General features: G+C 44.4%; 6 protein-coding genes across 11 annotated transcripts; 4 read left to right on the forward strand and 2 right to left on the reverse strand.

The window, feature by feature from the left end:
- On the forward strand, positions 1 to 7,980 carry LOC147058459 (selenocysteine insertion sequence-binding protein 2-like). 3 transcript variants are annotated; one of them, XM_085909477.1, is made up of 18 exons: positions 1 to 168; positions 536 to 669; positions 948 to 1,023; positions 1,407 to 1,482; positions 1,763 to 1,965; positions 2,043 to 2,198; positions 2,276 to 2,425; positions 2,580 to 2,666; positions 2,759 to 2,842; positions 2,991 to 3,111; positions 3,184 to 3,350; positions 3,535 to 3,667; positions 3,876 to 4,047; positions 4,119 to 4,339; positions 4,572 to 4,726; positions 4,975 to 5,161; positions 5,368 to 5,488; positions 6,698 to 7,980. In XM_085909477.1, exons 1-17 carry the CDS (start codon positions 160 to 162, stop codon positions 5,472 to 5,474), a joined length of 2,238 nt encoding a protein of 745 aa, XP_085765603.1. In that variant the 5' UTR covers positions 1 to 159; the 3' UTR covers positions 5,475 to 5,488; positions 6,698 to 7,980. The 3 variants fall into 3 exon arrangements, with proteins under 3 accessions (XP_085765603.1, XP_085765602.1, XP_085765604.1); XM_085909476.1 differs by lacking the exon at positions 6,698 to 7,980 and having other exon boundaries at positions 2 to 168; positions 5,368 to 6,305; XM_085909478.1 differs by lacking the exon at positions 6,698 to 7,980 and having other exon boundaries at positions 2 to 168; positions 951 to 1,023; positions 5,368 to 6,305.
- On the reverse strand, positions 6,162 to 10,589 carry prlrb (prolactin receptor b). 2 transcript variants are annotated; one of them, XM_085909487.1, is made up of 9 exons: positions 10,464 to 10,589; positions 9,876 to 9,947; positions 9,121 to 9,253; positions 8,798 to 8,901; positions 7,884 to 8,059; positions 7,539 to 7,680; positions 7,361 to 7,457; positions 7,149 to 7,218; positions 6,162 to 7,067 (listed from the first exon to the last, which is right to left on the reverse strand). In XM_085909487.1, exons 2-9 carry the CDS (start codon positions 9,937 to 9,939, stop codon positions 6,516 to 6,518), a joined length of 1,338 nt encoding a protein of 445 aa, XP_085765613.1. In that variant the 5' UTR covers positions 9,940 to 9,947; positions 10,464 to 10,589; the 3' UTR covers positions 6,162 to 6,515. The 2 variants fall into 2 exon arrangements, with proteins under 2 accessions (XP_085765613.1, XP_085765612.1); XM_085909486.1 differs by having other exon boundaries at positions 8,798 to 8,967.
- On the forward strand, positions 8,767 to 16,796 carry malt1 (MALT paracaspase 1). Of its 2 annotated transcripts, XM_085909475.1 has the most exons (19): positions 8,767 to 9,288; positions 9,552 to 9,699; positions 11,038 to 11,185; positions 11,324 to 11,490; positions 11,565 to 11,686; positions 11,831 to 11,978; positions 12,476 to 12,654; positions 12,795 to 12,891; positions 12,971 to 13,018; positions 13,248 to 13,271; positions 13,371 to 13,415; positions 13,519 to 13,722; positions 13,797 to 13,974; positions 14,042 to 14,113; positions 14,183 to 14,310; positions 14,559 to 14,699; positions 14,784 to 14,941; positions 15,011 to 15,136; positions 15,655 to 16,131. In XM_085909475.1, exons 3-19 carry the CDS (start codon positions 11,040 to 11,042, stop codon positions 16,021 to 16,023), a joined length of 2,352 nt encoding a protein of 783 aa, XP_085765601.1. In that variant the 5' UTR covers positions 8,767 to 9,288; positions 9,552 to 9,699; positions 11,038 to 11,039; the 3' UTR covers positions 16,024 to 16,131. The 2 variants fall into 2 exon arrangements, with proteins under 2 accessions (XP_085765601.1, XP_085765600.1); XM_085909474.1 differs by lacking the exons at positions 8,767 to 9,288; positions 9,552 to 9,699 and adding an exon at positions 16,661 to 16,796 and having other exon boundaries at positions 10,669 to 11,185; positions 15,655 to 16,030.
- emb (embigin) lies at positions 16,700 to 19,836 on the forward strand. The gene is made up of 10 exons (XM_085909493.1): positions 16,700 to 16,967; positions 17,217 to 17,291; positions 17,408 to 17,591; positions 17,831 to 17,913; positions 18,157 to 18,293; positions 18,382 to 18,543; positions 18,609 to 18,729; positions 18,791 to 18,857; positions 18,943 to 19,070; positions 19,707 to 19,836. Exons 1-9 carry the CDS (start codon positions 16,700 to 16,702, stop codon positions 19,022 to 19,024), a joined length of 1,179 nt encoding a protein of 392 aa, XP_085765619.1. The 3' UTR covers positions 19,025 to 19,070; positions 19,707 to 19,836.
- On the reverse strand, positions 19,585 to 22,107 carry mrps30 (mitochondrial ribosomal protein S30). Its single transcript, XM_085909489.1, has 5 exons — positions 21,118 to 22,107; positions 20,704 to 20,849; positions 20,401 to 20,506; positions 20,154 to 20,330; positions 19,585 to 19,980 (listed from the first exon to the last, which is right to left on the reverse strand). Exons 1-5 carry the CDS (start codon positions 21,722 to 21,724, stop codon positions 19,703 to 19,705), a joined length of 1,314 nt encoding a protein of 437 aa, XP_085765615.1. The 5' UTR covers positions 21,725 to 22,107; the 3' UTR covers positions 19,585 to 19,702.
- On the forward strand, positions 21,227 to 23,390 carry hint2 (histidine triad nucleotide binding protein 2). Of its 2 annotated transcripts, none has more exons than XM_085909497.1 (6): positions 21,227 to 21,383; positions 22,258 to 22,385; positions 22,520 to 22,675; positions 22,750 to 22,854; positions 23,033 to 23,105; positions 23,174 to 23,390. In XM_085909497.1, the coding sequence occupies exons 2-6, from the start codon at positions 22,290 to 22,292 to the stop codon at positions 23,263 to 23,265; spliced, it is 522 nt and encodes a 173-aa protein (XP_085765623.1). In that variant the 5' UTR covers positions 21,227 to 21,383; positions 22,258 to 22,289; the 3' UTR covers positions 23,266 to 23,390. The 2 variants fall into 2 exon arrangements, with proteins under 2 accessions (XP_085765623.1, XP_085765624.1); XM_085909498.1 differs by having other exon boundaries at positions 21,228 to 21,383; positions 22,538 to 22,675.
- The last annotated feature ends 1,596 nt before the right edge of the window (positions 23,391 to 24,986 follow it).

Here is a 24,986-nt window from a genome sequence, read left to right on the forward strand (position 1 = left end):
AACACGCCGTGGGTCTCGCAACGCTCATTGCTGAGAAGCTTTGCTTGGATGATACCCGAACTAACTTCCCAATTTCAATTACGTGGACAATGACAGTACCGCGACGGACTCTAAGAGATTATACACTGACGTGACGGCGTAAAAAGGGACAACTGGAAGATGGAGAAGGTAAATAAAGGAAAGGAAAATACGGCGGTTACGTTGAGCTAGCGTGCTGGCTCGTAGCTAGCTGTAGCGTTGCTAACTTTTAAGGGAGAAAAAGAGGAGCTAAGACTAGTGGCTAAAGTACTTTCACGAAACACAGCAAAGTTTGCTCACTTTAAACGTCAGTTCTTTTGATTTGAGAGCAAATTAAAATATTCATCATGTGAATGAGTTGACTTTCTGTCCGTTCACTAAAGTTTTGAATGAGCTTTGTGCTGATATAAAGCATTTAAAATGGCTGCCAATATACAACAAATGTAGCCTGTGAAGCATTTTAATGTATATTTGTTTATTTTAAATGATGCGTACGCTTTTATTTCCACTTATTCAGGAGGGCGAAGTGACACCTGCTGAGCCGACTTGTCACTCGGGGAGGAGAACCGAGTCAGCTGGGCAACAACGCTGCAGCTCGAACCGTCATGTGATTCTTGCAAACCCCCACCTTTTCCAGCACGATCCAAGAGGGTAGTCGCACCCATTAAATATGGCATTAAAAAGCGTTAGCGAGGCATGGGGCTCAGTCAAAGGCATAGCAGTAAAAGAAGATAACAGTTTTTGTTATGTTGGGCTGAAAAACAGAACCCTGTGGAACATTTTACATCACTGGGGCAGAGGAGAATGCCGAGTAATCAAGACTAACGCAAAATGTTCTAGCGTATAATTTAAATGCTTAAAAAATGTAAATTTGTATCATATAAATCAAATACACATCATGTTTTCTGTCTCTTATTTTTGGGTCAAAGCAGCCAGCCGTGTGCGGGGCCGAAGCGGAACTCTCCGTCAAACATTAATGGCGGTGACTTGTCCTGGAGAGCAAAGGTTAGTTGTCCATCCTTCAAGAGTGAAATTACACAACCAAGTAAATCTGTTAGCAGCTCTCCATGTCCCAAAATGTGTTTACTAAGCGAGCACTTTTGAATTTTGCTGGATTGTGTTTTCACACTTTGGGTTTGATATTGCTCCACAAAATTAGTTTCTCCATGTTTGGTTCTTGAGCCCCACAGAGTTGGGGAGATTTGGAATGGCTAATTTCAAGGAAATTTGTATGCTTCAGTGGATCATGGAAGTGTTTTGAGGACAGCATGTCAGGAAACCAAGTGGATATGTTTTAAATTTGAGCAAAAACATGTCCACAATGCTTTTATTGCATGTAATTGTCTCTTTTAAATAAACTTGACTCAGAATCATGTGCACCTCCACAGGCAACAACAAACAGCAATGACCCCTTTGTTCAAAGCGGCATTCTGCGTAACAACTCAGGGAACACACAAAATAGAGGTAATCCAGTAATTCCTATTTGTTATATTATTCATCCTAATGCGTTGCTACCCAAATTGACCCGATTTAAACATTTAAAACGCTAGAAGAGGTATTTTTTCACAAATTGCAATTTTGATCCATTTTATTGTTTAACCAGGAATGTTAAACATGCGGTGGGTAAATATATATATTTTTTTAACTGGTACTTTTTTTAACATCAAAGCGTCAAATTGGGGTATGAGTAACTTGTCAAATGGTCTGTTACCAAGACGTGATTGGATGCCTGCCCTGTAAACAGGTTTTAGGGATTCCAGACCGCCGAGGATAACAAAACCCGCTCAGGACGACTTGGCCCAATTTGAGGTGAAAATGTCAGACTTCCCGCAGCTGGATGCCGGACCCTCGCACGCTCACAAAGACAGCCAGGAGCCAAAAGCGATGGCGGAGAGACGCCGGCCTTCCTCAAAGTCAACTCCTCCCTGGGCCGATATGCAACAGCAGGTACTTTGGATTAAGGATAATATGTTTTTTTTTCCCCCAGCAATGTAGACTCTTTCTGTATTTTTTGTATTACACAGACAGCCATGAGAGGATCCCCGACTGTTCATGAGCTCAGACAAACCGACAGCCACATGCCCGTTAGCCCCACAAACCACCCCACAGTTACATCGTGGGCTAATGTTGCTTCTCAGCCCCCCCCAAAACCCTCCCAGAAGGAAAAGACTGTTGTGCTGGTAGACTTGCGATTTTCTAATGCCGCTTGCTGCTTTCAACACAGCACATAGTGTTTGTTGCCTTCACGTCTTTGCAGACTGAGGAAACAGACAGACAGCAGCCGGGAGAGGGAACGGCGGCAGGGAGGAAAAAACGGAAGAAAAAGAAGAAGGGAAAAGAGGCAGATGCCAACACGGAAGCTGAGGCAGAACAGTCAACGGTCCAACAGGAGCCGCCAAAGTTTGAGGTAAATGGCAACATCTTGCCTTTGATTTTGATACAATTAAATGAATTTCGGTGGCTTTTGGCGATTATAAGACACACCAAACGGTTGTCAAAAGGTCTGTGATGGTTTATGAAGATGTGTATTGCTAATAGAAGATTGGCCGAATATTGTTCAGGATGAAGAGGAGTTTCCGGGTCTGGCTCCAGCTCGGATTTTGTCTCATCGACCGGCAAGCAATAGAAACTCTGGAAAAGGCAATGCTGTGAGGGCCAACGCACGTGCGATCCATCAGACATTTCATACAATCTTGGCACGAACTAACTAAGGAAAAAAAAACATGTTTTTTAAAATAAGGAACGTCAACAGGATGAAATGATCCCAAACTGGGGCAAGAATGCTGCCAGAACGCCACCGACAGAGGCAGCAAAGAAAGGAGAGGTGAGGATTTTCCTCTCACAAATATGAAAAAGGTATTTTTAAAACGTGAATAAAAAGATACATCATTTTAGCATACTTATTCACGTTGGGGGAACAGTCAAGGTACCATTGGTAAAATAACATTGTTATTTTGTTCATGAATTCCCAGAAAGCCGAGAAGACGTCCGGGAAGAAGAGCAAAGCTCTCGTGCAGTTGGACATCGGGAACATGCTGTCTGTCCTGGAAAACAAGCAGAAATCTCAGAAAGTCAAGCACAACGTCATTTCAGGTGAAATGCACGCTCGAGCGCGAGCCATTTGGAACATTGCAACCAGCAGTGCATTTCAATCTCGCCCTCTAGTGGTCGGAGGACTTCCTGTCATCCACAAGCAAACGGCGGTCCAGAAGAAGACACCCAGGCAGCAGGAAAAAATTGCGCACAACCCACTGGACTCCACAAGCCCCCTGGTGAAGAAAGGCAAGCAGAGAGAGGTGCCCAAAGCCAAGAAACCCACTGCTCTTAAAAAGGTTCTTTCAACATTTTTATGCTCTTAAGTTTTTATGCACGCGCATTTGCAGCAAACCTCGTTTATCTGGGCGGGGAGGGATATATTCCAGATCCACCTCTAATAGGCAACAAATTTGTGTTTGTTATTACGCACTTTGTGAACACATTCTAAATGTATTTGGGCATAATTTTTGTCATCCTTAGGTCATCCTCAAAGAAAGAGAGGAGAGAAAGCAGCGCCGTTTACTGGAGGAAAGAGGGGTGCTACCTGAAAACGATTCAACGGTCACCACTGATCCGGGACAAGACGAGCAACAGTGTGACGCTAATCTAACAGGTTGGTCCTCAACTCAGCTCACAGTAAACATGAAATCAAAACAAACATTAACCGAGTATTTTTTTTTTTTCTTTTAAATCTACTTTCCCAGCATGAGCGTCCAAGTCACTTTTCTGCATTTCTTTTCACATAAAGCTCTTTTTTGTCACTTTGGGTCATAAACTATCTTTTTGGTGAAACCCACCCATGTTCCTCAATCTCTTGCCAGATGAGGACACCGGTGCTGTTTCGGGAAGTGACGAGCAGCCAGCAAACGAAACGTCAAGAGAGGGTGACGGACAATCCGACGGCGTGCAAGCTGACGAGCAGCAGATTATACAGCTCGACTTGTCCGTCACTGTGCCAGATCGACCTAAAATTCACAGCAGGAAGTTCAGAGAGTGAGGAGAAACGCAGCTTCTCTTCTTCTTTGCTTGATTGTGACACATTGCGCAATGTTTGCGGCATTCAGATACTGCAGCCAGATGCTCAGCAAAGAGGTGGACCAGTGCGTGACGTCGCTGCTGAAGGAGCTGATCCGCTTCCAGGACCGCCTCTACCAGAAGGACCCCATGAAGGCTCGCATGAAGCGCCGAGTCGTTATGGGCCTGCGGGAGGTCCTCAAGCACCTCAAACTCCACAAGGTCAAGTGCGTCATCATCTCGCCCAACTGCGAGCGCGTCCAGGCCAAAGGTACAACTGTGTGTCCCTTTCTCAAGCTTTTTGCTTTGGATTGACACCTGAAGTTCTTGCTACTTTGTGGACTTAATAAGCGCCATTCAGGTCTGCTCAGACCTTTGCATGCATAAAGTCCAGCAGAACTAAAAGTTGCTTGTTCTGAGGTCAAGTTGGAAGAAAATTTGAGATTTTGTTCTTTGTTATGCGCGTCTATCCGACGATATCAGTGGCCCGTTCACGTTTTCAGGGGGCCTGGACGAGGCACTCCACAAAATCATCGACACGTGCCGCGAACAGGAGGTGCCGTTCGTCTTCGCCCTCTCTCGCAGGGCGCTGGGGCGCTGCGTCAACAAGATGGTGCCCGTCAGCCTGGTGGGCATCTTCAACTATGATGGCGCACAGGTCAGTGAACTCATTGTAGGAGCTCATTTCCAGACCCGCCTGCCTTACCTGAAAATTGTTACGATTAAAAAATAGATCTATAAATATTTTTACCCCTCCCACATCCTTTAAGCTTCTTTTATGTTTTCCTGCAAAACCCATAAAAATATATATTGCTATAAATAGAATTTCAAGCGAGCAAGGATGTGACGGTCCATTTTAATTCCTGTGTCGTGGATCTTCAATAAGTAGCGCTTCTGACCCCACAGGACTACTACCACCAGATGATCGAGTTGTCTTCAGAGGCCAGGCGAGCGTACGAGGAGATGCTAGTGAGCGTGGAGCAGTCTGTCCGGGCGGAGTGCGGCGGCGACGGAAACTTCTCTGAAGAGCACTGTGCCGCCAAGGTGATTCAGCCCGAGGAGTCAGTGCCAGAGTCTCAAGAGCCGGAATACAGTACGTAACGTAAAAGTATCTATGTATTCAACTAAAATATGACTAAAACTAATCTATACTGAACATGTTCAAAAAAAAAAAGATAAAAACTAACAAATCCGCTCGAAAAACAAATCAAAACAAAACCTCTTGTTTTTTTTGTACAACATGCTGTTCTCTGACAAGGAGCCGAATGACAGAATTCATGATGAATGCTCTCCTCCCAGGGCAGCTGTGGAGGAAGCTGCTCGAGAGGGAGTCCAGCTACAAGTCGTTGAACTTTGACACGTGGCCCAGTGAATGTAACGAAGAAAACGAAGACGGGACGAGTTGACAGTGGCGACTGCGGTGAGCTTCTCACGACAATAGGACAGGATTTAATTTACCAGGTTCAATGTTCTTGCTCAGAGTGGGGGATGGGGGTGGGGGTGATCATCTACATCATCTGATTGGTTGACTGCCGTAATTCTTATTTTCACTTGGATAAAATCATGTCGTAGTGTCCAAAAAAGATAATTTGCTGTTGACACCTGCAAAAGGTTTTCAAATGTTGGGAGGAAAATGAACATTTTGTCTCCTTTAAAGTCAAATTGGGACACGTTCCGGAAGTCAAACAATATTTATAAGCAAGACTCAAGTTTTACGAACAGCCAAAGTTCCTGAGTTTGTTCCTGAGAGATGCCGGACGCGGAAAAGTTTTCTGAAACCTTTCTAACACTTGCACTTATCTGCCCGTCTCCAAACTAGCTTCAAATGTCAACCAGAAAGAGACATTTAGTTTTTACCTTGTAGAGAACAGCAATTTTTCTTTCACTTTTTCAGGTCTTGATGATGACACTACTGACTTTCAATCGTTATTTTGAGTTTGTTTTATGTTAACTTTTCTTTCAACTTCTTAGGACCAAACAAGTGGCATAACGTACAAGTAATCCCGCGATATGAAGTGAATGACAAAATATTTTGCCTTTATTTGACTGCAAAAAGAGACTTGTGATTTTTATTTATTAGTTGTTAAAAAAAGAAAAAAAAAGAAACTAATATGTATACGAGTGTATGTAAAGACAGGCCTTATGTGATGGAAGATTGAGAAGATTGACAACCTATTTTCAATTATTCCAATTAATAAATTACATTTTGGCAAAAGGTGACGCCCCCAACACACACACACATTCCTCTGTTATTTATTATTCTTTCCACAAATTAATTACCAAATTTCCAACCAAAAAAACACAGAGCAAGATGAACTTTTGTGGAGCGGGATGCTGTTTGGAACGGCACCTACCAACATATGAGAATTACTTGGTGCCCCAGCACAATGTTGAGTTAGGGCACAAAAAGTCTTGATACTAAAAACAAATCCATCCTGTATCAACCTTCAATAAGTTGAAGACGTGTTCCCGAAAGGTGGGGTCAGGATGGCGTCTACGTATCCGTTGTCCATGAGATCGCAATCCATACGAGAGTGTGTGGGCGGCAGCTTCTTGTGACGTTCCAACTGGATGTTCTTTTTCTGAAGCAACAGCATTTTACTGTCCACCATCTTGCTATATTCCTCAGGGACTTTCTCCGATCCGAGAACCTCCATGTTCTCGAGGAGGACGACGTTGTCGGATGTCACGTCTTTGACTCTGGTGTAGTCCAACTCCAGCCCGGCATGTGTCTCGATGTGCACATAGCTGCTGTGGTTTGAAAAATCACCGCAGCCATCTTCCCGGTTGACAGCGGGCGGCATCTTCAAATTCTTCTCTGCTCGGTTGTCCTTAAGTCGGTAGTCGGAACCGAAGCAGGCCGAACTCACCGCGCTCCTCTGCTGAGCTTTATGATCCGACACAATTAGGTAGTCGACCATGTAGTCCTTCCAGGCCACCGCGGGAGGGAAGTCCTGGTGGATGATCAACGCGCTGGCGAGGTCTTCGGGTTGCCCACTCTGGATGGAAAATTTGGTGTTAATTCATTGATGATAGACTTCAATTTGTAGAGGAGCGCAGGATTATTTTGAAACAAGAACCTTGACCAACTGGAAGTCAACCCCTCGTATCTTTGGAGCCGGAACAGGCGGAAGTAGACGCCGTATCACACTGAAGGAAAACAACAACAACCACCACTTTAGAGTATTTGTCGTCGCTTGATTTTTTTTTACCTCCTTTGTAGTGTGAAAGGTACAAATGTGGGGGGTCAAGGACTGAGAACTGGCAAAGCCAGTATTAAGAAGAGACGTACCTTTTCCTCTTCATGATCATGAGCCAAAGTGCTGCGAGAAACAAAAAGCAAGAGAGAGCCAAAACTAACACCCAAAAAGGTTTCTCCTTCCTAATACCTACAGGAAAATAAAAAGACAATTCAACTGATTGATCGATTAGTGTTTGTCTTGAGTCAAAGCAAAGATAGATTCACGCACTGTTAGGGATCTTCATGTAGGAGGCTACGCTCCACGAACTCCAGGAGCCATGATCCAGTCTGCATCGCACCTGGACCACAAACACCGCCCCGGGATGAACGCCGTAGAGTGTGAATTGGGTTTGTGTCCCGGCTTTATACTCCTAGAAAATGACACAGTCACAAAACGGTGGTGGAAATAAGCAGAGGAAGAACAGTAGGAAGACCAACAAAACATTTCTATTACGTTATTTAGTCTCCGTTGGCTCCAAAATATATTGGATCTTTAAAATGGATTCTCAATTTTTTTTCCAATTTAAAACTGGCTCAATAAGCTTGGGGGAACACTGACCTAATGATTTCGTACCTTCCAGTTGTTGTCTCCTACTCGTTGTTGTTCTCTGGCTCTTATCTGATATTCCAGCGTGGCCCAGCCGGACTTGATGTCCACGTTCCCGGGATGCTCCCATCTCAAGTGCAGACTCGGACTTTCAACTCGGTCCTCCGTGGAGAGCGTGACGTGTTCAGGTGGGTCAGGCTTCACTGAAATGTTGCAACCATACGTGGTAAAACTTAAAGCCACTTGTTCAGTCTGTCCAAAGCTTGTTTATTATAATTTTGCCAAGTGGTTTGTGCTTTAAGAAGCATCCCTCGAGGGGGGGGGGGGCATAAATGCCCTGTTAACGCGTGCCCTTCACGTTATTACAGAACCAAACCAAAGAAATTTTCGTAATCAGATGAGCAACACGTTTAAGACTCTTTACAGACCAGTTCTGCTTCATTCTGCTCGATTTCTCTTCCTCGTCACGCTGTAATTTTCCACAGTTCTTGGCAAGCTGCATGGGCTAATAAAACCAGGGCAACCATTAGAGCTGACGTACGTTAAGCAATCGTCAATAGATAGCAAAGAGAACGGCTGCTTGTCGAAATACTCTTCCACGATTACTTTCAGATACACCTGACACGGAACCTTGCCGATTTTGTTGGGGGTGAGAAGTCAGTATTAGAAGAATTGAATATTTTTTAGCAACTTTGAGATAATACAGACAGCTTGGAATGGGAATCAGAAATGTTTGGAAATGCTTCAAAAAGAAATTGCATTCATAAACAATATTATAATCTTTGGAACAGGAATCGCTAAATTCTTATCAATTCCCATCCCGAAAGACAACCTGAAACATTTTGGGTTTCTCTAAATGTGAGATTGTCACGTTGATTAAGGATCATAAGTGAATTCAATTCATCCAACTGTTTGTTTGTTACCGCCCCCCCAAGGCTCACCAATTTCCATCACGTCGATCTTTAAGACGTCCGAAGTGGCGTTCCCCAGGGCGTTGGAGGCCACCACTGTCAAGTAGTAGTCCACCCAAATGGAGGTGTGGATTCTGTCAAAGAAGCAGGTGTTGCTTCCAGCCGAGCTATAGTCTGGACACTCGTGTGTCCCCTGCAATCTAGACAAACAATGTTGGCCATTTCAAGCAAAATTGCAGTCATCAATTGAAATGTTTTTGCGTGTTAGCACACAACTAGTCTTTTTTTTTTTTTTTTCACACACTTGAATATGATGCTACAACGCACGCAGACTTTAAGGGAAACCTTCTGACCGTTCTCTCTGGTAGTATAGGCGATGTGTGGTGGGAAGTCCTCCGTCGACACCTGGCTCCCACCAGCAGGTGAACGTCTCCTTCTCGGGGGACCGGCAGCCAAGCAGTAGCGGTTTTCCCGGTGGAGACCTGTCTGGAAACCAGCGCAGGACAAACACAATGGTTAAGGTGTTTTCCCAATCTAACTTTTTCCATGTGATCTTTAAACAATTAATTAGGGGTGGATATTTTTAAAAGAGAAGTAAAAATCAATTGAGGAAAGGTGGTTGCACAAGTGCGCACACCCTCTTACAACTGGCTGTGTTAAGAATGAACGAATCCAATTGAAGCGCATAAAAGGGTGTGAACAGACCACTCCAATTAAAGTGGCTCTGATTGATGTCATATCAAGTTCAGATGTTCTTTTTTTGGGTCATGTTTTTGCTTTGCAGAACAATCCTGAAGTTTAATGCTGACGCTGACTGCTATTTGGGAATGTTCAGAATTGCCTCCACCTTGACTAAGGCCCCAGTTAAGGCTGAAGAAAAACAAAAAGGTGCTTTATTGGGAGGTATGGTCTCTTTTTGGTGCTGACTTGAGGTAGGACTGCACGTTTTTACTTCCTCCTACTTCGAACTTTGTTAGCCTGATCACATACTTGCCCAAGTCATATTCAAATGTTTTTTGCAAAGCAAGAATAAGAGAGAAAAAAAATATCTCTTCTGTCAACAGAAGTCTCGCTTTAGAACCGCTGTTATCAAAATAAACCAACTGACTGTTGCAATGGACAGCAGAAAGCAGCAACATTATGAATGTGGCCACGCACGTGTCCCGCTTCATCCTGTCACCTGTTGGGGAAAAAAAAGAAAAAACATCAGCACACACCTTTGTGGTTAACATGATGTGACTTGGCTTGTTGCACTGTTTGGAGTACAAATAACAAGTAAAAGGCATGTGAAGGGCAAACAGGTGGCATTGTTTTGTACAATACTGCAGAGGTGACAAAAATACACATGCTGTAAATAATTACAGATAACTTTTTTTTTTAAAAGGGCTAGTAGAAGTAGAAATTCAATTTCTATTCAACCACTTAAGTGATTTTAAAGCAGACAAGCAGTTATTTTGTATTTAATTCGTATTTTCATTGTTTTAGGTGAAACATAGCATTTTTTGAGAAAAACATTTCTCCCAATTCAATAGTTTGTGTTTAATTTCTCATTAAAACATTCACACTAGTAATCTGAGCAACAACAAAAAAACATTTTACTTTTCTTTCAGGGAGAATTTACTTTGCTGTTGTATTCTTGCTCTTGCAAAAACATTATAAATTGAATAGCTAAATTAAATGTGTCGCTTTGACTTACCTCCAAGCCCGTCATGGAAAATACAGCGCTTATGGAAAAGACAGCGCGTAGGGCATAACAATCATGCCGACGGTGAGCTGCATAAAGGCGGACTGGAACGCGGCTGGGTGTGTGTGGGTGGGGGGGGTGGGGGGGGGGGGGGCTCTTCTCGCCGGCAACGCGTCGGAGCGTACCTGCCAACAACTGATATCGTCTATTGAGACAAGTGCTTGCCTACACCCAACCCATGCATTTTTACGAGTTTAGTATACCCCTACAATCCTAACATGCTCTTCAACACACACAAGTGAAATACTTTCTTTTGCGTGTGTAAGCGCAAGAATTTTTTTACAGCAAAGTGGCTGACCAAATAAAAAAAACAGAGCGAAACACGACCCTGCGTCCTCACCTTCGTTTCTGTAGTGAGTCATCTCAACGAATGAGACGATCTCGTGATCCAAAGCCAAAAGTGGGCGTGGCCGCATCACTTGTTTGATTGCTTCTTTCGCGGAAGTGAACCACTTGTCGCCTATCTTCAAGATGACTTGTGTAACTTTCTTTTGTTTGTTCTAAAATCAACAACTCTGACTCAAAGTCATGGCGGCGACTCCGGAGCGTTCGGCCAAGCTCAACCCGCTGAATGATGAGTGGAAGAAGCTGTGCGACGTTTTGGACCGAAGCCCCAGCAATGGATGGCGAAGACTCGGAGAGATTGTGGCCCAGGGCCGGCGCTTCAGTCTCAGGTACACAAAAAAACCAAAATCCTGGTACACACCACAACTCCAGAAAGATTGTGTTGTGTATTTCTCCGGAGACTCAACTCCAAGCTATCCATGAGTTGATTTTCCATAATGTGCCCCCCTTTCGAAATGTCTCCTCAGTGCGGACAACTTGGAGATGTGCTCTCTGAAGGTCCTGCAGCCCGACGGCAGTCCGAGCCGCATGCTGCTGATCCTGCTCGCGGAGCGAGGCTGTACTTTCGGACAGCTGATGGACTTCCTTAGCGCACTGGCCAACCCGGAGGCTCTTCACTGCCTCCAAGCGCCGGGTACGCTCCAAACCAGCCACGGTCATTTTTATGGTCAGCTTGAGGACTGACCTGTGTTTTTGCTTTTTTTCCAGCCATGCAGATCATCACCCAGCCACAATCGATGTCGCTGCTGTGTGGGCACAATTTGCATCTCACCTGCCAAGCTGTTGGCCACTCGCCAGTGCAGTACCAGTGGTTCAAGTCCAAGGAGGAGGTCAGGTTGCACTCACACCTCCAACTGGATACGATCCATTTGTGTCACTTGTCATAGTGTCCATATAGAAAATCAACAATTTTGCCACCTGAAGTGCTACCCTGATGTTTTTTTTCTCATGTGTGTGTGTGTGTGCCACCACAGGTGCCAAACGGCTCCACGGCTGACTTGGCAATCAACGGCGTCCACGTGAAGGATGGCGGCTTCTACATCTGCCGTGTCAACTGCGGCGAATCCTTCCAGTTCAGCCAGTGGGCTCAAGTGGACGTCCTGGACGTATCCGTGCCGAGCGGTGAGCCCTTGACGAGCACTGTGTGATCATGCGATCAGTGGTGGGAAGTACCGTATTTTCCGGACTACAAGGCACACCTTCAATGAATGGCTCATTTTAAGACTTTGTCCTTATATAAGGCGCACCGGACTATAAGGCGCATCATTAAGGCATCATGTCAGATTTTTAATCCAAATCAAATCATTCTCCTTTTCATCTTTTTTATTTCAACTTCAGATGCAACAAATTACTTTATAATCATAAAATAATGATCCATAGTCTTTTTGATTCATGATTCATATTCTTCAGCGGGCCACTTATGATTAATTTCATGACACAATGCTTCGGGCCATTTTAAATTTAGTCCATATATAAGGCGCACCGGACTATAAGGCACACTGACGGCTTTTGAGAAAATTTGAGGTGTTTAGGTGCGCCTTATAGTCCGGAAAATACGGTAACTCCTACCTCTCAGCTACTATCTATTCTTTCCATCCATTTTTCCATTTTGTCGGAAGGCTACACCCGCCAGTCTTCAGATGGTCATTTGGAGGTGGCCCTCCAGCCTCGCCCGCAACGGCTGCTGACCAGCGCCGCCCTACAGTTGGAGTGCGGCGCAGCGGGCTGCCCCATCCCTCGCTATCAGTGGCACTGTGACGGCGCGCCTCTTCCAGGTGCCACCAGGAGGAAACTCACCGTGAGCTACAAGAGACACAATTGACTACTTCTTACACACGCCTCTAAAATGTTCCCACACGCTAACATACACACTTTGGTAATGCAAAGAAAAATTCAATGTAGTGTTTGCCCCTTTCTGACTTTGCGTTTCTGCTTCAGATCCCCAACGCCACGCAGGACCACCAGGGAAAGTACCGCTGCATGATCATCAGTGGAGGCGAGAGGACGTGGACCGACGAGGTGGAGGTCTTGATCGGTACGTCAAGCCAGCCCTGTTAAATGCGATTACTTCTGTAACGACATCTAAATGCTTATTTGTGTTTTTGGGCTAAAAGCTCCAAGTGCGCCGGTCCAGATTTCAGGACCGATGGAGTGCTCCGAAGGTAGAGTCTTTCAAAATCATGTTTGAAAGGGGGCATATTGTGCAATTTTGTGTATTTTGACAAATGAAGGCACTTGGGAGGTGGTTCTCATTTGTGTGGAAACCATGGGACGGGTCCACGCGGTCAGCGATACTTGACACACGATTCACAGGGGCTCATTAAACATTTCAAATATGAAAACAAATTCGTCTCACGCCAAGTTTTAATTGTCTTTTCTTCTCAATCCTAGATGACGTTTATGCCATTGGAAGAGGTATTTCCATTCACTATACATAAATGTAATAATTCATGTATATTCTTGACATCTGCTTCTGCTGCTTTTTGTGTTTGTTTGTTTTTTTGTTTTTTTTAGGTTCCACAGAGTTCCTCCTAAACAGTGTACCTGAGCAACTGCATGGTGAGTGTTGTTCCACGTATCTGCAAATAATCACTTTAAAATGCAAACCAGGCGATGGTGATGTTAACTAACTCCAACTTTGTCTTTTCCCCCCCAAACGCAGCAACGGACAAGGTCGCCCTGCTGATAGGCAACCTGTCCTACCAGAACCACCCGCAACTCAAAGCTCCCATGATGGACGTGTACGACCTCACCAACGTGTTACGGCAGCTGGACTTCAAGGTTGTCTCCCTGCTGGACCTCACCGAGTTAGAAATGCGCAATGCCGTCCACGAGTTCCTGCTGCTGCTCCACAAAGGGGTCTATGGTACATTTCCGCCCGGGTCTCGCGTTTGGGGACGTCGGGTGTGATTGCGGGCTTCTCGTCGTCGTTGTCGGCAGGCTTGCTGTATTACGCCGGCCACGGCTACGAAAACTACGGCAACAGCTTCATGGTCCCGGTGGACGCGCCCAATCCGTACCGCTCGGCCGACTGCTTGTGCGTGCAGAGCATCCTCAAGCTGATGCAGGAGAAGGAGACGGGCCTTAACGTCTTCCTGCTTGACATGTGCAGGAAGAGGTGAGTCCAATCTAGTTAATAAATCAGAGTTGGACACCTCGACCAGAAATCCAACCATCATTTCCAGGAACGTCCATGACGACAGCACGCACAATGTCATTTTGAGGGTGACAGCTAACATTGTCTTTGGATACGCCACGTGAGTGCGAATCTCTCTCACGTTTTCCCCACAGGGAGAAAAAAAAAGTAAAAGTTGTGTTGTGGAAAGGTGCCAAGATGCTGAAGCTTTTGAGCTGAGCTCCAGCGATTTCACCAACGGCGTCTTTGTCAAGTTCTTGAAGAAACGCCTGCTGGATGACGAGAAGATCACCGTGGTGCTGGACAGAGTCGCCGAGGGTAAGAAACATCCCGTCAGAGGAATAAAAGAGCACTTGAATATTTCAAGGAGTTGCGGGGCTTTATTTGGACAAAAATAGTGCTTAGCTGCCATCTTGTTCCAACTATGGGGAATTATGAAGCGTTTTAGGGGCAGGGCTTCTTCTCGTGTCACTAAAACCTGCAAAATATTTACTATAACTGCTCATCATTGTGCGGGTGTACCTAATGAGATGGCCACTAAGCAGTCTCTTCCTTGTGGTGCGTAGACATGGGCCAGTTTGACGCCACCAGGGGCAAGCAGGCGCTGGAGATCCGCAGCAGCCTGTCCGAGCGGCGGGCCCTGACCGACCCGGTGCTGCCCGGTGCCGCCGACCTCCCCGACAGTCAACAGTGGGCCAAAGCCCACGGTGAGTTGTCACTCAGGGTGTCGTCCCGTACTGCTTCAATGCGATTCGAGTTCACGCCGTTGATGTGACTTTGACGCTTTGCAGAGCTTCCAGAGAGCATGTTTGTGGACTTTGAATGCGGCGCTCAGATCAAGTTGGGCTTCGCCGCCGAGTTCTCCAACGTTCTGGTCGTTTACACGCACATCGTCAAGAAGCCCGTCGAACTCTCGACGTGTCAGGCGCACGTCACCGACTTCCCTCAGGTCGCGAAGCGCGCAGATGAACGGAATTTTTGACAAGTCAGTGCCTCAGCACCGTATTCGTCTTTTCAGGAGCTGGACGTGGACCCGAAGGCCATGAACCGGAGCACCCCGGAGGACACTGGTGTCTACCTGCTGTCCGGCAACCTGCCGCATCATTGTCTCTACACTAGACTGTGCTCACTACAGAAGCTCAAGGTTGAGTTAACCACTACCTGTTGCAATTAATACTGGATTGTGTCATACTGGACGAGTTCAACTAAAAGGTTCACTAAAAAAAAATCTTTGGTGCGAGAAGGAATGATACCAAACACAATCACTGCATTTGTAGTTGCGCACTTATAGAAAGGATGTTAAACCACAAACGGTGTATAGGCACATGTAGACAGACAAAATAATAATAACAATACTCACAAGCATACATTCTTTATCCTTTGCATAGAATAACTAATATTACTGCTGGCAATTTTGACTGTCCTCTTGGATAATACTGTCTTATACTGCCCTCTGGTGGCCAAGATGCACTGAACAATATCCCCCCCCCCCCCCCCCCCCCCCCCCCCCCCCAGTGGCAATTCCTAACAAATGACTGAAATAAATCAAGCTTGTAAAAAACTGCCAATATCCAATCGAACTAAAAAAAACAAAATGGCACGCATAGCTAGAGAAAATGATGGGCTGTAATCCAATTGGTCTTATGTCTTGTTGTCCACCAGGAAGATCTGGTGTTCACCGCGTCCCTGCGGGGCACCTCGGCGGCCATGGACGCCGACGACAGCGTCAGCTGGAGCGAGAACGTCAACATCGGCAAGCCGCTGATCGCCCGCCTGGACTTGCATCGAGCCACGCGGCAGAACAGCTGCCTGCTGACGTGCCCCACGCCCCACAGCCTCACGGCCCACCACCAGCACCTTAACCCCCACCCAGATCCGGACCAGCATCAGCGCCTCGACCTTTCCGTGGGTGGGCGGACAGTGGCCGAAGGTGTGACGGCGTACGGTTCCAGCATCCCTATCGAGGCCAGCGACGACGTGGACGAGATTCATACAGCGTTCATCGAAAGCCCGCAGCTCCAGCGGTCCTGATTCGCTGGTAACTGCGTGACTGTTTTATGCTGCCACCAGGTGGCCAAAGCGAGCACATCAGTCGCAATGGCAATCAAACAATGAAATCAACTGTAGCATTAAATTATAAAGCACAAACTGTTTAATTCTTTTGATTCTGTTGATGTTATTAGTCTTATTTTTTAAGTACAATAGTGTACAATGATTTGCGATAACAAGCTTTACGAGCATAGTTCCGAATGAATTAATAACTCAAGGCAGCGTTGTATTCCTATATCATCTTAAGACATTTTATGCTGATCTCCTAACACGTACTTTGACCGATTGAAACTATTTCAAAATCATCATCTTATTTGTGAGGTATCACATTATCATTATTTTTTTTTTTTTATATCACGTTCTGAAAATATTCCCTAACCCTACAGAGATATTTTCTGTGGACCCGTGTTCACATTTCTCAACCGACTCAAACCATTACAACTATTCTCATATTATATTTTTTAACAGGCCAATTTCAGCACCGCTTAAATATAAGTGTGCATTGATTATTGATCCCAGGGGTATATTAACTAAAGCAGATGACAGAAGTCGTGAAATAATTGACCTTGTACTGCTGCGTTGTGAAATGACTTTAGCTGTCATTCCTCTCCTATGACAGGACCAACGTGAAATATTAGCTCGCACACTCAACATTAAAATGTCAGCCTGTGGGACGTGCCCCTCCCTCCCTCCCTCCCTCTCCGGCGACAGTCCGTGTGAAGAACGAACGGCCGCGGGCTGTGAGCTGACATCACGGCGGAGGCGTCACCGTGATGCAGCAGATGCTGAAGGGGGAGGGAGCAAGAAAGAGCTGCTCCGTTCTGCTAGAGAGGACCCACGGAATATCATCATCATCGTCCTCCTCATCATGATGCCGGTCTCCTGGATGCTTCTGCTGCTGGCCTGCTGCGGACACGGCAATCCAAGTATGTTTACTTCTTGTCCTTCAGGTCACGTCACCTGGTGCAGAGAAACCATCAGTGTTTGTTGATGCAGTTTTAATGAGAAAATGAAAAATGCATGATATAATGTCAAGTATTTTGTAAAGAACGGATTTTTCAATTAACTGTGTTGTTTATTAGAGTTGATGTATATTTTGGATGTAATTTTAGTTTTAGTAGCTCGCAAATGACCAACTGCAATCTATGTATCGAACATTTTTTTTTTTTGGTCAGAGAGTGTCGGCCAGATGCTGCCCGCCGAGCTTGGTGGTGATTTCCCATCCGATGTGCGGAGTGTCTTCCTTAAAGGTAAAAAAAAAAAACATAAATATTGTAGTAGTGTGATTATTTCTTGATATAATAATAATAATAATAATAATAATAATTATTATTATTATTATTATTATATGTTTTGTTCAACACAGATAAAAGCCACACGGACAAAATGGAAGTGTCGAGTCCCGTCAATCTGACCCTGCAGTGCACCTGGACGGACAACGACAACAAGGTGGACAACATAACTGGATTCTGGAGAAAAGATGAGCGAGATATTGACAACAGTCACATGACGCTGCGGCAAGAGAACCAGCAGTTTCAACTCCAAAGAATGTAAGAAGCTTTCTAAAAATCAAATTTGCTCTCTAACGACCACCATGATGATCCACATTAAAATAGCACTGAACTCATCCTAATGGTTCTGCGTGGAGGATAAAGAATACATGACTGAACGCTGTTACATAATTGCTGTCTACATGTTTCATGGTTGGTGATTAAACGTGTTTCGACAGGTTCAAATGTGCTGTGGGAGGGGCAAAATGAATGTTCATGCTTTTATATGGTCTTCTGAGGTTCTTCATTAAAGACGAAGAAAGTCTGGGGAATTACTCGTGCGTGTTTGGAAATGAAGCAAAGGTTGACTTCATTTTGACAGGTGAGTTTTCCCTCCATTTTCACAATCAAAATTTCCAAATTAAGGAAGATTTTACCGACTGAACTCTTTTTTTTTTTTTTTTTTAAAACATTCAAATGATTGTACTTTTGGCTTTTCATTTCCGTTTCAGCTCTTTAGCTTTCTTAAGCAGTTTCAACTTGCATTCTCCAATTCTGACGATAACGATGATGATGATGATGTTGGCCTGTTTTTTTTTTTTTTTTTTTTACACTCGCCCATCAGTGCCGCACATGGGCGACGTGCGGGACAAGCCGGTGGTCAGCTATGTCGGCGATTCGGTGGTGTTGCTGTGCAAGATGGATGACAACAAGCCCAAACCCAAAACCTGGTTGTGGTTTCGAGCCAACGGTACTGACAAGGTTGTGTACCAAGCTTAATATTTCTTTTTTCTTTTTGTTATGATTACGAATTAATATTATTATTAACTTTCTCCCGCTTTTATTTTAGGAGCAGATCGACACTGTGGCGGAACCTGAAAAGTATCAAATGAAAAACGAGGAAAAGTCCACCAAGCTGCACGTGTACAATCTGACCCACGACGACTCGGTTCTGTTCTACTGCAGTGCCGTGTTTGCCATCGGCGCGGCCGTCAGCCACCTGGAGCTGAAGGTAAGTCACGTGACCGCTAACGAGTAGCGACGAGGAGTATTTCATTCGCTCTGTGCTTAAAAAAGGTGATCACCATTTACGAGCCATTGAAGCCCTTTGTCGCCATCGTGCTGGAGGTCCTCGTTCTAGTCGCCGCCATCTTGCTCTTTGAAAGTAGTCGGTCCAAGAAGGCCCAAGCGCAAGACGGTACGTAGGACGAATTGTAATCATTTTCATTGGGTGTGCTTAATTTAATGACCACCGTCAGCTTCGGGGGACGAGGCGGCTAACGCCGAGGCGCCGACCGCAAACGCAGAGCCCCCCGCCGCCACCACGTGAGTATCCACAATACACCGCTGGACTCTTCAAGTCACGTCAAGTTTATTTGTGCAGATGTTGATTTTTGTGACCTCTACTTAGGCCGTCGGGAGAAAGCAACGGATTGGACGAAAACCCCTCGGCCAGGCAACGAAACGCTGAAAATGTCGCTCAACAAAAGTAATAAATGACTCGTGGATTTGATTACTATAGCTCCAAAATCCAACAACGTAAGCTCGAGCATTAAGCAGTTTTTTTTTTTTTTTTCAAACAGACAAATGGCAATAACCGCACCTTATCCACGGATACAATGTTAAGGTGCCGAACACGTGGTGCAAATCACTAAAAGTAGTGCTTAGGTGCTGTTGTATTAGATGTAATACAGGTGTTAGCACTCATATTTTAATAACATAGGATATCCCGTGTGTCAAGGTGCACTGTACTGTATTGTAAATGCACTTTTGCTTTTCCATTGAGAATATATATCAGTCAATATTTAATTGACAGTTTTTGTAAACACTGTCATTAAAATCAATGTGTAACAAAGAAAGGTTGGTTTCTTTCCATTTTTTGTACAGGATGAATTTGTACAAGTCATTTAAAATTTTGTGTATTTTCATTTTAATGCTGTAAAAGACCTTTTTATAATTGTTTCAATTAGTATATTTCATCCATTTGATCTTTTACACACATTTACTATTTTTAAACATTTTTATATCATAAAGAAAATGTTGGGAAGAGGAAAAAAAAAAAGTGCTCATGTAATGGCAAGCAATCCACTTTTATTCATCCATAAATACTAGATTTTTTTGAGGAATAAAAAAATTCCTCGAATTTTTTTTTTTTTTTTGCTTTTTCACGTTCAGACGAGGACATCTTGCCGGGGTTGATGGAGGAGGAAACGCACCAGTAGCTGCAGCGCGTGGTCATTCAGGCCGACCACGTGCCCGTCCTCCACGCCGTCGTAGAGGCGCAAAGACTCGGTGCCCCACAGAAGGTTCTTGCGGGCGTTTCCGACGTCCGTCTGCGCGGACAAGGCCAGCGTGTTGAGCTGGTAGCAGAAGAAGGAGAAAAAATGGCCGTCGCTGATCACCGCCTGCGACACGAACGCTCTGCTCACGTCCTCGTGATTCCAGAAACCTGACGTATCAAAAATAAGATCCCACGTTTTCTTTGAATTATTTGAATTAGTTAAATACATTCAACGATGAAAAAATATTTATATACAATTTTTTTTTAATTCGAGATTTTTTTTTTTGTTCATATATCTTTGACACAATTTCAAATTTATGTCAAAATAACTGTTTCTTGACCTTGATAGGAGGCCTGCGCGGCGGTCCACGCAAACAAGCTAGCGATGGCGTGGGCCCTGAGGAACACCTCCACCTGGTCCGACTGCTGGCGGCGGGCCATGCGATCCCTGTGGTAGCGGTCGGGCACAAGGTGAAACTGCGTGTGCCCGTAGCACGCTGGGTCGGGCGCCTTGGAACCTGTTGCACAGTCGCCGGGCATTTATTCCATGGCATGACTTTGAGACGTTTCATACCAGCGAGAGGTCACCTGTGAAGATGGTGTTGGCGTACTGCCTCTTGAACAGCGGCAGACAGGAAGGAGAGTACGGAACTTCAGGAACGTCGGCGTCATAAGAAGCTTCCATCGGGACCAACTGCATGAACGCATGGTTAGTCAACCCTCATTTATTTGGCAGGTGTGATTACAAATTTGTTTGATTACATTTCATTTCGAAAATTCTCATGAATCTGCCTTGATGCTTTTTTGTGCAATTTTGCTAAATGTAAATAGTTCTCATTGGAAACTGTAAAGGGCAAGTCCTTTTTTTTAACAACAAGACTTTGGGATAACCTGAGGGAGCTGCTGCGTTACTCGAATCTGACAGAGCGGCCGGTCGTCTATCTGGAACCTGATGGGCTCCAGGTTCCCCCTTCTGTGGCCCCTCGGAACAATCCTCTCCCCTCTCCTCCAGTAGAAACCAACTTGGGGATTCACATCTGAAAACAAACCGAATTTGAACTTCTCTCAACAATATCATGATCATAATCTTATGATCAATAGTATTTGATATTGGCTTTTGATTTGAATTTTCAAGTTACAGCTCAAATGCATGTTATCTCTTCCAGGTGAACTTCAATTTGACTTTCTTGACACTTTTCATTGCAGATATTTCAGAACAGTAATCAGTGCACAGGGTTACTGAAACATTGGACATGCTAACGTTTAGAAAAGAAAAAAAAAAAGGATAATGGAAGATCAGCATACCCATGCTGGAGGAGAGGAGCAGCGGGCTGTATTTGGCCAAGCCGTATGTTAACGATCTGACCAGGTTTCTCAGGAAGGGTCCCTCGACGAGCTCCTGTCGCCTGTTCACGAACGGCTTTCCTTTGATCGTGTGCCAGTGCTCGTGCAGAATCACGCGAGTTACCAATGAACGGATGTCCTTGAACGCCTCAGCACTAATGCCGAGGTCGTCTGCTTCTGTGGCGGGGGAACCTTTCTCCTCCACGGCGACATGAGGCCGAGCTGGGGTGAGTTGCTCCGGCAAGCCGGGGATGTATGCGGTTTTGGTGAAGTGCTGGTACCATTTATCCGCGTTACGCGCGAACGTCTGCGGGTAGACGACGTACTTTTTGCGCTCTATGCGAGTGAGTGAGCGCAGTTTATCCTGCACCGGTAACGCTTTTATCCGATCGACTTGCTCCTCGACTTGACGCGCTCGAGCCGATTTGCTTTTAGCCGTGAGAGACGGCTTGATAGGCGGGTAGACAGCCTCCTTGACCACTGACGCCGCCGCCTCGGTGTGTACAAGCTTCTGGTTGATATGCAAGTTTACAGGGAAGCGAAAGGGCACCCGTGCGCGGGCCGCCATGTTGTTACGTCTTCTTCGTTTCCTCGTCGCATAAATTGAGGAGCGCTCACTCAGCAGCGCCCCCTCTAAAACACAGGCAATTATAATGAATAAAACGTCTTTATTAAGCACCTAACTGTCGCCAAAGATCAACTTATTGACCAATTAGTGTTGTTATATCATTATTACTATCGACATGTATGCTATCGCTTATTTGGCATGATATTGGTTGACTATGAACAACTCCAGAGATGATCTTGAACACAGCCTGCAAAGCAGCGTTGCCGAAAATGGTGCGTTTCAGTCGGACGAATGTCATTTCAGGGTTTCGCTACACTTTAAAATGTCGTGGGTCTTTTCGCAGACATTATTAGTATTGACATTAATTTACGACAAATAAAACCCCAAAACGACCGAGCGCTATTGTTTTTACTGACGTTCAGTGTTATATTTCTTTTTTCAAATTAACGTGACGTATTGACAGCAACACTAATGTAACGCAAGCTACACGTTTTCTCGAGGAAAATTGAATCTCCATTGTGGTTATATTTGAGGACGCCGTGCTTCGACGTGGGAATAATAATAAATGGCCATGTTTTATCATCATATTCTCCGAACATGCTTGATACCTAGCCGAACGGCGGTCCATCTCGGAAGATTACAACTCGTTTGCAGAGTCCAGGTAAGGTTCCCTGTGTCATTCCCAATTTGTTGTTTTTGACATTGTCACGATATAACAATCACAATATTGTTGAATTTTAGACAGTATTGAAATCTTGTGAGCAGCGTTCGCATTATTTTGAACGTTATTTTTAGTTCATTTCTGTTATTCAGAGAGCTCTGTGTACCGGAAGTGATGAAGTACGACTGGCGGAAGTGGCCAGTCAGAAATATGGCCGCCCAGCTGCTACAATCTTCTCCAAAGTGATTGACAAAAGCCTCCCCGCAGATATCATATATGAGGACAACAAGGTGGACTTGTGCTTGTAAATATGTAAATGAGTTATAATGATTTCCAATTGACCAATTCAGTGTATCTCCCCCAGTGTTTGGCTTTTAGGGACATCAGTCCACAGGCTCCTGTTCATTTCCTTGTTATCCCAAAGATGCTCATTCCCAGGATAAGTCAAGCCAGTGATGATGACGCTGAGGTAAAATGGAAATAGAGCCATCAAGAATTTCTTTGAATTCCCCAAACTAGTGATCACATATCAATTGACCTAAAATAAGTATTCTGAAAGAAAAAGTCTCACAGTATATTTCTTGATCAAGCCTTTCATTTAGCATTAGCATGAATACTCGACTAATTGACACTGCTTTTTTTTGCAGCTCTTGGGACATTTACTGGTCGTGGCCAAGAAGGTGGCGAAGCAGGAAGCTCTGACAGAAGGTTATCGAGTGGGTAAGTGGCCCTGTTGACGTCGGTTAAATGTTGAAGAGTCGTATTGATCGGGTTGTCGTGGTCTGCAGTCATCAACGATGGCAAACACGGCGCTCAGTCCGTCTACCATCTTCACCTGCACGTGTTGGGAGGCAGACAGATGACATGGCCGCCAGGATAAATGCTTCCATCCGTACATCCAAATTTACATATATGCATATATACATTACAGGGACATGTTGACAACATGCATTGTGAGTATATTTTCTCTACTTATGTCAGCTAAATATCAAAAATAAATAAAAATCCTTACAAAATGTTGACATGTTTTTGTCCAGTAACAATACAGTATCATTTGTCTTGTATGTTTATGCTGAAGTACAATTTCAACTCCGTTCGTAATTTGACATTTTAGTTCAATAACTATTTGGCAAACAAGATAGTTAGCCAAATACATGTTTACCAATTAAGCTTGCAAAATAAACCAATAGACCAGATAACTAATTCATGAGTCGACCAACAATAAACTAGCCAACAAACATCATAAAACTAACTTACTCAATAGTGACATAACTAAAATAACTGCTAAATGACGAACTAGTAAAATAGCTAGTAAAGGAAACATATGAGCCGAGTTTGCACTTTTCTCTCATGAAAATGAGATTATAGTTGCTCCAATTTGTGAGAAGATTGTTGTAATAAATCTTAACCAACTACACAACCAATTGGCCCATGTTTAGGTCCAAACTAGTGGGCACAGAATGGTAATTGGCTCAAATGTAATCATACTTCACAAGATATCTTCTACACACATAAATAGTAAATGAGAATGATTGATTTATTTAAACACAAGTTGCAAGTGCAAAATAGTCTTTGACAAAACGTTTCCTTTTTCCTTCTTGTACTAAAGTTGACATTGATTAGCGGTTTCGACAATCATTGACACACAACTGCAGTGTTACGTGCGGTCATGTGTGGTGTGCGCGCGCGAGTGTGTGTGTGTCTCCACGTGTGTCTCTTAATTACAGAAATAAAATTTAAGGTTAAAGAACTACGAAGGTAGGTTACTTTTATGTAGTTCTAGTAATGTAATAAACCAATGTTCATTCTGCTGGATATTTTTGCAAATGTATTTAAAATATAATGGGAAGCATAACATGTATAGAAAAGACCTTATATCGTGTTTGCACCTCCAGGGGACTTTTGTTGTAGTGTGTGACGTTAGCAAGTGTCATGTGAACGGTAGCTGACTGCGGCTCCTCCATTTTTTTTGATTCAATAAAGTATGTCATTATTTTTTTCAATTCAAGAACATTTCAAAATATATTTGACAGCATAGGTCAATGCTGGCTGCATTTGTCATAGTGTCAACATGAGTCAGCTGATCAACACAAATAAGCCTGCTGGCAGGTCTTCGTCACCTTCGTGGGTCGCGACCTTGGCGGCTTTTTTTTTTTGCTTTTTTCTCCCCACAGGGCACCGTGGCCCTGCTGGGCAAGTGGGCGGTACGGAGGGTGACAGCACACAGCGCACTCGAGGTTCCTATTGGCCGATGACGGAGGCCTCGGGAGCACCTGCTCGGGCTGACCGAAACGTCTTCAGGTCCTCAAGTGACTCGCTGCAGGAGGTAAGACGCACTTTTGCTTCTTCAATCTTTCAACGTTGATGCTTAGACCGTTGCTCTTCCAGGACTTTGGTCATTTTTGCTTGTTTTTTTGCGAATGAAAAGTCATAATTGAGAATAACTGTAGTTTTTCACAAGAAAAAACATCATGTGAAAAGATGTATTCTCCAATTAAAGGGGTGTTTTGATTTAAAAATAACAAAAATGTGATACATGAATCAAGGACATCATTTAAAAATATTCATGTTTTTTGAAAATATATATATTTTTTTATAAAG

The sequence above is a fragment of the Syngnathus leptorhynchus genome, chromosome 4 (assembly GCF_054491065.1).
Source record: "Syngnathus leptorhynchus isolate UIUO chromosome 4, UIUO_Slep, whole genome shotgun sequence".
NCBI classification, from domain to species: domain Eukaryota; kingdom Metazoa; phylum Chordata; class Actinopteri; order Syngnathiformes; family Syngnathidae; genus Syngnathus; species Syngnathus leptorhynchus.